Below are 12,906 nucleotides of genomic sequence, written 5' to 3' on the forward strand. Positions count from 1 at the left end.
ATATATATATATATATATATATATATATATATATATATATATAAATTTTCTGTGGGGCGTGTAACAAAAGTTTTTTCCCTCTGGGGTTATTGAAGTATTTCTGATTCTGATGCCTTAAAACTGATAGTTTTGGTGGACAGAGAAATTTGAATTTGTAGGATTTTACTTGGAGATAAGTCTCAGTCGATGTGCTACAGTCAGTGTGAGATTAATAATTTATCTGCTCAGTGGATGCCAATTCCCCATTTTGCTATGAGCACCATTCTAGATCATTTCTGACACTTAATTTGTTGAACTTAGAACCTGGAACCTGCCGAAGATTCCCTCCCCTCCTTATTTTCATATTCCCTCAAATGGCGTTGTCTTTGACGCTTGGCCGTGATGCTGTTCAGAACAATGTCACGCAGGCTGTGTGCTACTCATAAGCCCACAGCCCGCCAAATGTAGAAAGAGCAATAGTATTGCCATTACTGCTGATATATAATAGAAATGCACACATTCAGTGATAGAATGTCACAGGGGATGGTATGGGGGGATGATCATTTTATAAGAAGGGGGAATGCCTTCATCCCACCTGAACTCGAGTACTGCTTATACCCAAACATACAGTTCCCCAATCTGCTTTATTCATTAAACATAAATCTACTGACTGACCAGGAAAAGGAGCCATTTGTTTATTGCAAAGAACCCATTTCGGAGGAATTGGTTCTTTTGTGTTCAAAGTTAAATATATTACTAAATATACACTTTGTTTACATATTTTCTCTCTATCTTCATGAAAAAATTTTTTACCAGCTCAAAAAATACAAATAAATTTAGTTATTTAGTTATTTCATTTTTGTGTTCAGTGTTTGCTTTATGTTGTTGTTTTCTTGTTGGTTTTCATAACGTAACACTGAAGAATATAATACTTATCATTGTTTTATTGTTATTGCTTTATATTGTCTTTATTTGATTTATTAATTACACAAAATCCCAGTTACTAAATTGTTTTTTGTTTTTATGCAATGCAACCCCATACTTTTAAGAGTTATCCAAATTACTTTCTACACAACAATCAATCTTATTTATTTTATTTTGTAACGATTTAGACATTTCCATAAGAAAGACATTCACATAGAAAGAAAAGTTAAGGAAAACGGAAGCGGACTGTTTAATATCTCTGCTGTGGCTCATTGCCATGGTAACCGGCTCTGGACACAGAACCTTACAAAGATAAACATTTTTTTTGTTGCTAAGGTTCCGACCAGTTAAGCTGAGAACTCAATAACTGATTCAATGGTCACATTGCAAACTTCAACATGAGTTACACATTTAAGTTGTCAGAAGAGCCTAGCATGGTGTACAACGACCTCCGCTTGGCAGGAAAAACTACCGACGCTGTCATTGTTGCTGAAGGTGTCGAATTTAAAGTTCACAAGCTCATCCTCTGTGATTTTGCTCAGTATTTCCGGTAAGTTGGAAAAAATAGATGACTTTGTATGTGTTTGATTAGCAGGGAAATGCTGTATTTTGTTTTAGATGGGGATTTAGGTTTAATAGAAGAGGGGTCCGTTTACAAAGCAGGTTTACTGAAACTATGTTTTCTAAACCCGAAATCAGGGAAACTCGAGATTTTCCATTTCACAAAAAGGGTTTACGACCTCTGTCTCTGTTACCATAGAAACATTCTTTCCAGAGCTAACCTGGTAGGGAGCAGGTTTTGTTTAATAAGCTTAGTGTGTCCTCTGTTTTAGCTCTACTTAAAGCCGTTTAACGTTGTTTGAAACCTGTTATGAAACCAGAAACTCTGAGGCTGTGTCTGAACGTCCGCCCTGACCCCTACGCTGCAAAAATTATCTCAAAATGAGTAAAAATGTCTTAAATTAGGGGTATTTACCCTTAATTTGAACAGGTAAATAATGATTTGCCAATGGAATTAGTATTTTTACTCTTAAAATAAGGTATCTAGATAAAATGCCCTTGAAATAAGACAATGCAATTGTTTTTTCTTATTTTAAGTGTAAATTTTCTTGTTCCATTGGCAAAGGGTCTCACTTAAATCCTTAATTCAAGAAAAAATGCACTAATTTTAAGAAGAAATGGCTTATTTATATGTCATTTTTTGCAGTTTATAGAGCACTACATAGAGGTTATGACATTTTCTACGAGTGTCCGGATGTCTAGTAGACGAAAAAGTAGTTTCCCACAGTGCACCTTGGAAAGTATTGTAGATTGATGATCACAAGAGGAGCAGATATATCCCAGAATGCTTTGCTAGAGCTCCCCTCCCAAAGCATCGTGCGATTTGTTGTGGCGGCAAGAGAGAACAAAGATGGCGAATGAGCTGGAGTTATGTGACCTACGCGGAGTTTAAGTACTGATCTGCCCAATCCCAAACCGGCCTCTAAACACTAGCCCTAAGCACTAACCCTCCGTTTGCTCGCTCCTGAAGAGGGTCCGCCATGTTCAGGGACGTTTAAAAGCCCGTGGTGGGTAAGGCGAGTGGACCATTCAGCCCTTTGATAGTGAGTCTGCATCAGTGCAGACTAGCTGGAATTTTACAGCAGGCGCTACAGAGAACTAATGGCGGAGAAACATCTGTCCAAACGGTCACAGTAAATTGAGTTCACTATATAGTCCCCACTCCATATAGTGATTATGGGGTAAGGGCGGACTTTCAGCCTTAATTTTCAACCTTAGGCTGGAAATTAAGGCATAAGGTTAGAAACTTTAGGCCTTAATTTCATTTATGAATCTTTCTTTGTTAAAACTGCTTTGTCAAACGGGCCTCAGCAAGCTTAATAAATGTGGTTCTTGCAATATATTATTCTTCTTTTGCTTTGTTTTCTCCTAATTTTTATTAAAGGTTTACCCTTTACATATAAAATACTCATTATAATTTTTAAAGTTTTTATTGCATTAAATAAATAAATAAACATCATAGAGGCACAAGAGTTGTTTGGAAAAAAGTATTATCACGATAAATTTACGTTATCATTAGGAAGAGAAATAGCACAAAGCATAGTGTATTTCTTTACATTTAGAAATATTTGTATATACATACTGTATATGAGATGTGATTTAGATCACCTTTGATAGTTTTTTTGGCTGTTAAACCTACAAAGTAGTAGCCTCTGAGTTAATTCTGCATAATTGACAGTTTCAAAACTCAGTCACTGTCTAAACTTTGTATTATTGAAAATTTTCCTGATACTTTTGTAATATGAAGGAACAAGGTTTTGATAACTGAATTAATTTCTTTGGATGTGGAAAGCACAAACGGATTAGTTTTTTTTTTTTTTTACACGTATTCAGTTTTTTCTATATATTTATATTTATTTAGTTTTTTTTATATTATTTAAAGAGGTTTATATGGAGCTAAATCACTACCAGCTTGGACTGGCATCCAATGTGAGATCTGGCATTGAAATTTCAACCATTGAATGTCATGTCAGTCATTGAATATTTCAACACTGAAAATTCAAAATTCCAACAAAAAATTTATAAATTAGGGAGGATTTGAGTCTTTGCAGAGTTCCCGCAGTTATGATGTCACTACCAGCTAGCACTGTTATCACGTTTGGGAGGCGGGGCTAAACTGAAGTCTCGTTTAGGGTCCCTCCATTTTTCCGGTACTCCTCATCATCTACCTGCCATAAACCAATGCAAGGCTCTGGCTCAGGTGCTGTTGCTCAACCACAAGTAAGGGTATTAATTTTGTTATTATCATGTTTTTGTGATAAGCTCAGAACATAGGACCCAGAATTCAGGCGAGACAGACAGTGGAAAACTTAAAAAGCATTTATTTAAAGAAAGAACGAATAGATATAGAGTGGCAGCATCTGAAGCAGGAACATCTATTAGAGAGAATTACAGGTTAGTGACTGCGATAAGCTGATGGAGGATCATTATGAAAGTGCGAGTCACTAACCTGGTTTGACAGTTCAGTCCGTGCCCAGAGAAAAGGAGGATTCCAGTTGGTCAACTAAAAAAACACAGTGGACACTGCAATGAAGTTCCAGTAGCGGAAGCCTAAGAGGCTGCAGATGACAGGCGATCAGATCTGAGCTGACAAAGGAAGACGGGATAATCCACAAGCGAAGTAGAGGCAGATCCAGGTTCAGTCCGTGGAAGAATCCAATAGGAGTCCGAAGACAGGAAGGCAAAGTAATCAGACAGGGGCAGGCAGGCTCAAAGGTCCAAATACAAAAACAGATTAGGATCTGACAATCAGAACACTATAGTTATGCTAGAGAACTCTCAACACCAAAAGTTCAAAAATAATCTGGGACTGATGGCTGGGAAAACATCAGCTTAAATAGGAAACTGGAACAGGTGGATCTAATGGGTGATGAGGAACAGGGTAGAGCTAGCCAGGTGAATGAAATGAGCAATCAATTCAGCCAACATCGACAAAATCAAAACGGTTTAACTGTAAAAGGACCCAGTAGTTCAGTAAGTTTAGTTTCAACTGAAGCTAACTGACGACCATGAGCCTTTAGTTTAGACCCCCACCCCCCCCACCCCAATGCAGTGATAAAATAATCTCTCACTGAAAGACAATGCTGCTGCTGAGAATTTTATGTTTTACTTCTCTATACTTCTAGAGGGCATTTTGAATTTGCAATGTTTTTATTTTTTAAAGCCAAATTTCACATTCAATGCAGTCGCTGCAAGCTCTCACTGATATGGCTCCATAGCTTTAATGTAAGGAGGAAAAAAAATTATCTATATCATATCTTCTTTTCAGTAATCTCTTCACAAACGTGCACAGCTCAGACCAAGAGGTCTTCATCATACCAGGCATATCAGCTGAAATCCTGCAGATCATCATCGAATATGTTTACACCAACTCTCTCAACGTCACTGAGAATAATGTCCTGGAGCTTCTCCTTGCCTCAAACCAGTTGGGTTTATATAAAGTTGTACATGCCTGCTGTGTCTACGTTGAGGGTCTGATCAGCCCAGAAAACTGTATTGGCCTCTGGAGTTATACAGCGACTGTCTGCCGTCAACCTGTGCTTAACTTCAAGATCTACCAATACATCTTACAACACTTTGAGTTGGTCGCTCTGTGCAATGAGTTCCTGCACCTCTCGGCAGAAGAGCTTGCTAAAATCATTGAGGAGGACAACTTGGTGGTTAGAAAGGAGAGTTTGGTGTTTGAGGCCATTTTGAGGTGGATTTCTCATTATCCTGCAAATCGGAAGACCCACTTCAGTGCTCTCCTTTCCAAGGTAGAGTAACTACATTTGTTTACCATTTGTATTTCTTTAATTGCATGATTTTTCCTGTATTGTATAGTCAGAGTTGGTTAAGATTGAAATTGAGGCATATCTGAAGTTTGAATGTTGCTGCCCTCCTTTTAAGATTTGGAAAACACTGCAATACAGAATTTATCATCACAAAAATGAATTACATTTGATATAATCTGTACTGTTTCAGAGCAGTACTGTGTCTAGGGCTATCAGAATCTTTACATGCATTACAGCAGGCACCTCCAAAGTAGTGTCGCACTAATACTGATACAAGTATCGGTACCGATATCGGTATCGGTGAGTACCAACAAATAGGGCACCAATACCATTTTGAGAGCAAAAAGTTTTCCAACTATTGTCACACATTCCAGGTAGGCAATAAAAAGTTCTACTGGATTTACTTTGAATTAGTCTTTTTCCTGCTTCACTAAGGTAGGCAGCAGCTTGACAAAGCTAAGATAGCAATTTTTTAAAATCTCAGTAGTATGCAGTTCTTCATATATACACACACATCAATTTCAAACATAAGGTATCGGTATGGTATTGGTGTAGGCCGATACTGCACAGCCAGTTATCAGTTATTGGTATTGGGGCCAAAAAAAATGGGATCCGTGCAACACTAGTCAAAAGTCAGTCTTTGAGGGCCGCTGTTCTGCGGGTTTTAGAAGTTTTCCTGCTTTAGCACAGCTGATTTTCCTTCATAGCTGTTTAAACAGATTTTGTTGAACTGTAATCATCTGAATCAGCTGTGTTAAAGCCGAGAACCATTGAAAATCATTCCTACGTTACAGCTTCCATCATAAAAATGATGAAAGGGGCTTTATAGACTTAGACCAATTTATTAATCCCACCAGAGGCAATTCGTTTGAGGGGTACAAGACACAAACAAATAATAATAATAAAAAAAAATTTAAAGAATAATAACAGGTAAAATGAACATGTAATAGTGTAAAAATTAAGATGATTAAAAAAGAAAAATGTAACAGGGAGCTTGAGGACAAAGATTAATCATAATAAAAACACAGAAAGCAGGCAAAAAGATAACTTTTTAAAAAAAAAACACACCAGCCACATATAGAAATTAAAAGCGAATGGCTGTTGGTATAAAAGAATTTGCATAGCGGTTAGCTTTACAGTGAGACATAAAATAGTGGCGTCCTAACGACAACAAGAAATTTTTTTATTTTTATTCAATTCAGTTTATTTCTATAGCACCAATTCACAACAGATGTCATCTCAACGCACTTTCCAGTTCACCAGATCATCCATTCAAATTGATTCAAAGTTTTCTATCTAAGGAAAACCAGTTGATTGCATCGACTCATTGACTCAAATGCAATCCCTCACACTAAGCATGCTTGTAGTGACAGTGGAGAGGAAAAACTCCCTTTTAACAGGAGGAAACCTCCAGCAGAACCAGGCTCAGTGTGAGCGGCCATCTGCTGAGGCCGACTGGGGTTCGAGGAGACAGAAGCAGACATAGAAAAAGAAGCTGTAAAAGGCGGCCCCGTCAAGGAACCACACAGCCAGACACTAGTTTTTGAGAACCTTTTTGAAAACTTCCGTAAAAATTCAAAAAATATCTACTGGACTTGGTTTCCAAGATTTAAAGACATTTCGCCACCTCTCCAGGAAGCTTTCTCAATTTTTTGAGAACATCTTCTGATGAAGAGAGGAACCCTTTTGCTTTTTTTTTTGCAATTTTTTCATCACAGAAGGAAGTAAAGTCCCTCTGGTGCACTCCTATGATTTTAGAACAGATTTTAGTGACACGATTCAATGTTTTTATCTTTCAATGTTAGGAGATATACATATACTGACACATGCAGTTTGATTAACAAGCTATGTATAATTGTCATATGCATTTTAAGCACATACAGACTACATTTTAGCTTCCCTTACAATCAAAAGACAATTTAATTTGTAAAAACATACATAAATTCTTTCATTAAATGTATAAAACACTTAACAATTCCAATGTGTATAATGCTTATAAACATCTCATACAAACCAAGTCTGGCTATTAAACCAGTGCAGCTCGTTTTCTTATGATAATTTAATAAAACAACAATTTAGAAAAATAATCATTTAGAAAAACCTTTGCATTATTACCAGATGATCACATGAAGTAGATGGGAGTGCAGGTTGGTTCCTGGTTTTCCAGTTCACAGGTGGTCCACAACCTAATATTATGTCTTACACTCTACGTATAAAAAAAATAACAATAAAAGTCGTCTAAATCTAAAATATGGGCAGAGAGAACTTGAAGTTTCTTAGTTTGTTGTGTCCAGTTATATGAACAAAGAAAACAAATTTTGTAATATAAAATTTAACTATGCATTTCCTTTTTACTCAGAAATTTGAATAAGTAAATTTGAATCTGGGAAAAGAACAGATGGCTTTAAGCATGGGATTTCAAAACGGTGTTCATTGGTGGGTAGAGAAGAGTTTATGTCTCAGCGTGGCTTATTGGTTCCTTTTACTTCTTAAAAATTACTGCAGTTTTCGTTTTCAACATGCATGATAAAGATTCAGACTCTTGAACAGTGCAACGTGTTGGTTATTAATACTTATTAGTTAAACATTACATCTCATTGTTCATATTTTTCTTGGATAACAATTCTTCTTAGTACCACAAAGAGCAACCAAGATTTTTTTACTCTAGTAGAACTAAAAAATATTCATTCAAGAAAATACTCCAGTAAAAGTAAAATAAAATGTTAAAAGGCTGCTTGAGCACTGAGTAATTGTTGAATACTAAAATCTGATTTCATGTTTAGAAATGATGCTGGCAGGTAGACTTGCATTAACCCATTAAATTCATGCAGAATAAATACTTTGACCAAATATTATTTCCCAAATAAAATTTAGAAAATGTATCCTTACATTGAGAACTGTTCACATGTTGGGTCAGAGTAAAGATGTCAGGATTTGGTTATTGAGTGTTGCCCCAAAAGCAGAGGCAGAGAGGCAGAGGCGAATCTGTTGTGTATTTAATAATGACTTAACAGAAAACAGAGGCTGGTTATCCAAAAATCCAAAAGGAAAACAAAGTCCAAACAAACATGAAACCAGAAGTCCAAAAATCAAAAACATGAAAACAAGTCTAACGTAACAGAAACCATGGGGACATCAGGGGAATCACAAACATAACGAGGAAGGCACAGAGAGAAGGAGTTTGGAGCATGTCAGACTGTGTTTGACGAGGACCCAGCAAAGGGGAACTAAACAGAGAGGGCTTTTTAAAGGAGACTGAGACAAAGAGGGGGCTAATGAGGAAACTGGGAGCAGGTGTGCACAGAACAAGAGGGGAAGAGCTAGGAAAGAAGGAGAACATAAGAGGGCAGCAGAGAGCAACAAATAGAAACCTGGAAGACTGGAAATAACAACAAAATGATAATCAAATAACTAGGACTATAAAACATGGTGAAAAGAAAACTAAACACTCAAAAGAAAAACATAACAGAAACAGAAACCTAACAAAAGAACTCTCACTGATAATATTTACAGTTTACTGTATCTGATCTTGAAATGAAGTCAAAATCAAATGACTCACAGAAGACAGTGATACATTTTAATCCAGTAGGAGTAGCGATACTTTACAAGAATATTAAGCAAGTAAAAGGAAGAAGTACAGCAGTTTTTTTTACGTTACCCAAGCAATTGTAATTGAGTAAATGTAACTAGTTACTAGTTACTAAAAATCTCTGCCTGTGACGCAACTTCAATCAAAGGGATCAAAGTATAATTGATCTGGATCTTTAATGAAATGTCTTTACACTGACACAGGCAGCAAAATATAAAAAAAAAGTTTATTTAGGATCAGGATATCAGAAGTCGACATCGATGTCTAACAATAAGATTTAATACAACTTAGATTTAAGAGAATAATATCAGGCGTAGAAAATAATTCATGTTAATGTATTTTATATTGTCATCTCTCTGTAGGTCCGACTGGCCCTATTGGATTCACAGTACATCAAAGACAATGTAAAGCCTAGCATAATGTTGCAAGGCCAGTTGCTCTATCTCCTTTCCGTTGCCACTAGAACTAAAATTGTTCAGTACTACTTCGGACATGGTTTCAGCGGTATCTCTAACCCCTGTGCTCGCCCTCGGCTGCCAACCGCCATCCTACTTGCCTTCGGCGGCTGGAGTGGTATAAGTCCAACCAATGGCATTGAGGCTTATGATGTCCGTGCTAACCTCTGGCTCAATGTGACTGACAGATCCCAGCCTCCTCGTGCCTACCAAGGCACTGCCCTCCTCAATGGCTTTATCTACAGCATTGGTGGCTTTAACAAGTTGGAGTACTTCAACAGCGTGTGTAAGTTTGACCCTATCACAAGAAACTGGCAAGAGGTGGCCCCCATGCACTACCGACGATGCTATGTGAGCGTGACAGTGCTGAACAGCTGCATATATGCCATGGGAGGTTATAATGGAATCACTAGATTACGCTCAGCAGAGTACTATCGGCCAGAGATCAACCAGTGGAGTTTGATTGCTGCAATGAATGAGCAAAGGAGTGATGCACACTGCACCACCCTTAACAACAAGGTAAGTGAGAAGAGATCAGCATTGAAGAAAGTTGATTCTGATGTCTTTATTATTTTGTCAGTACTTCACAAGAACATCACCATGAACACGGAAATTACAACTCTTTGATTGTCAGAAGGGTCTCTTTTGTAAAATAATTTATTTCTGACTTCATTCAGCTCATGTCTGACTCTTTCCTGTTTCCCCTAAAGGAAAAGTTTGGTCATATTCAGAATACAAACTTCTGAAAGTACTTTAAATATGAAATTATTACATACTGTTCAATAAATGATAAGTGTTTTAATTGACACTAATTTTAATTTCAATTTGCTTTACTGGAGGCATCCATGTTTGCCAGAGCACGCTAATGCCACCTACCGGTTTGTGACGTCACGATGCGTGAAGAAGTAAAAATCGAATATCCAGCAAGAGTCATTTTAATGAAAGCTTAATTTTACAGTGTTTATTTAAAATCTTATTTTAATCATTTTGATTTTGAATTTTTTGAATCTCTTTTATGATTAAGAAACAGCAGAAGAAAAATAATCTTTTGACTTTTTTCTGTAGATCTACATCTGTGGGGGATTCAATGGTCATAGTTCTCTGCAGACAGCGGAGTGTTACAGCCTGCAGACAGGACAATGGACAATGATCACCCCTATGATCAGAAGACGCAGTGGAATACGAGTCATCGCACATGCAGGACTTCTTTATGCAGTAAGTGCAAGGATATGGGCTAACACACCACCAGTATGTTTTAATCCCATTAGTAATGTGTGAGAGCGTCCTTCAGTAGGTTTGTTCAATCTGTTTACACTCACAGACATGAAAAGCAACAAGCTTGTTCTACTCAAATCTTTGCACTGCTCAGATATCACTACTACTTTATAAATGATAATTGTTGAGGCTACAGTTTAATAAAAGACATTTTTTGAAGGACTTAAAAAATAATTATATATCCTCTCATTTATTTAGTACACTTAGCTACAATTTCACTGGTAATGGTCAGCATCTGCATTATTTTTTATTTTTTAATTATATGCCATTAAAAACACAAGAAACCATATTATTTGATCTCAACAGTGGAGGATTTCACCCATTGTGTGCTTAATTATTAGATGCTTTAATCAAAGGCTTAACCCACTGGGCAAAAACTGGTTGAAAAGACGACATGATTTACGTCCAAAAAACGTCTACATTTGGTTGATAAATGAAAGGTGAAAAGCCGTAATTTTTTAAAGTCTTTTTAAAGATCGTAAAGTTAGGGCTTGGACTATGGTGGAACAGAGCAAAAGCAAACAGCCCAGTTTTCAACAACTCTGTTAGGACTAAATCCAGGAAATAACAAACCAACCAGATTTAGCCCAAAAACCAACATCTAAATGACGTCTGATCTTTGGGGGAAGGAGGAGATTTTTATAGTAATTTCCAGTTTCTCAAATAATCAATATATGAATAAAGAACAGAATATAATAGAATAGAATAGCCTCTGTTTAAGGGTTTTGTTTGGCTAGTGCATCCTAAAGATAAAACCCCCAGACCGAATATGAGCGGATTGGTACCGTATATGCTGTTCAGTGCAGCGAGGAATGCTCTGATCTTTATATTGGAGAAACCAAACAACCTCTCCACAGACACATGGCCCAACACAGAAGACCGGCCTGCTCTGGACAAGACTCCACAGTACATCTACACCTTGTGGACAAAGGACATTCTTTGAAAGACTAGAATGTTCATATTCTGGATAAAGAAAAAAGGTGGTATTAGAGGGGCATGAAGGAAGCCATCTACGTTAAGAGAGAAAACAATAACTTTAAACAGAGGTGGTGGACTCAGATTCCAGCTTCCAAAAACATACAATTCAGTTATAGAGATGATGACAGGAACAAGGTACCTCCTCTCTTCAGCCGGTGAACAATACCGCCTTAACGGCTGACACTTAACAATCATAGACAGGTTTCAGATATTACAGGCTAACAATGGAACCAAATGACCCACTCGCCGGTTTCAATTTGCAGGGTTTCCAAGCGATACAAGGCCTTGTCTATATAAAGACTCAAACTCACTGCAGATCCAGACATTTGAATTGAGAAAGCTTCCTGGAGAGGTGGAGAAACGTCTTCAAACCTTGCAAACCAAGTCCAGTTGATTGTTTTTTAACTTTTACGGAATGACTATAACCTGGATGACTGAGAATCTTCATCAGCAAATACAATAGAAAATCCATTTATTGTCCCACAATGGGGAAACTCTGGTGTTTACAGCAGCAAAAAGATTATTCTATTACTATTCTGGTAATATTTAAAAAAAAATGGCGATACTTCTGTGAAATAAGTCCAAAGTAAAATATATAAAAAATGGGGTTCAGACTTTTTTATGCTTTTTTTGTTTTCTTTTTAGTTGAGCCTTTGCAACAGCTCCCCAAACAATAATCAGCAGAGGTGTCAAAAGTATTAATGTGTATTACTCCAGTGGAAGTAAATCCTACTGTTAAAAAACACTTTTGTAGAAGTTAGAGGATCAAATTAAGCTTTTTACTGCAGTAAAAGTGTAAAAGTACAATTTTTAAAGCTAAGTATAAAAGTAAAAGTAAGGCACGAAAAAATGTTAAGGACAGAAGCTTTACTACACTACCCTATTAAAGGAAAATTTTTCCACAGTTTTGGACGATAGGATCTTTATATTTTACTTTTCTATTTTCACAACTAATAGCAAGAATGTCAAATTTAACTTTGCACCATCTGTATTTTGCTATGTGGTAAACAAGTGGGGGCAGCACCGAGTCCAACCATGTCATGAATTGCGGACCGATGAACCCAGTATTCAAGGAGAGACAGTCAGTAGGAAAGTTCAAATGTTTATTAAATAAAACAAAAACTGAAGCGGAGCTGTGGCTCGCGGACACTGCAGGCAGGTGGGCGGGGCACCGCCCAATCTCAGATACTCTAGGGAGGAAACACAGGTAAGTGACCACGATAAACTGATATATGATTATCTGGGTTGGTCACTTACCTGGTTTAACAGTCCAGACCACGAGTGTCCCCAGTGCTGCACTCCCAGAGGTTATGCTGGAAGCTGATCCTGGTGAGGGATCCAGAACAGACAGGAACAGACAGAAACAGGCAGG

At 37.2% G+C, this 12,906-nt stretch overlaps 1 protein-coding gene across 1 annotated transcript in view; it reads left to right on the forward strand.

The window, feature by feature from the left end:
* Positions 1–1,337: 1,337 nt before the first annotated feature.
* Positions 1,338–12,906, forward strand: part of LOC107102496 (kelch-like protein 10) — a 13,011-nt gene continuing 1,442 nt past the window's right edge. The window contains exons 1-4 of the mRNA XM_015401825.1: positions 1,338–1,453; positions 4,733–5,219; positions 9,189–9,800; positions 10,347–10,496. Of these exons, the coding sequence (XP_015257311.1) occupies positions 1,338–1,453; positions 4,733–5,219; positions 9,189–9,800; positions 10,347–10,496 (1,365 nt within the window). The remainder of the gene's footprint in view (positions 1,454–4,732; positions 5,220–9,188; positions 9,801–10,346; positions 10,497–12,906) is intronic.

This window comes from Cyprinodon variegatus, unplaced genomic scaffold, assembly GCF_000732505.1.
Source record: "Cyprinodon variegatus isolate N-32 unplaced genomic scaffold, C_variegatus-1.0 Scaffold1263, whole genome shotgun sequence".
Classification (NCBI taxonomy): Eukaryota; Metazoa; Chordata; class Actinopteri; order Cyprinodontiformes; family Cyprinodontidae; genus Cyprinodon; species Cyprinodon variegatus.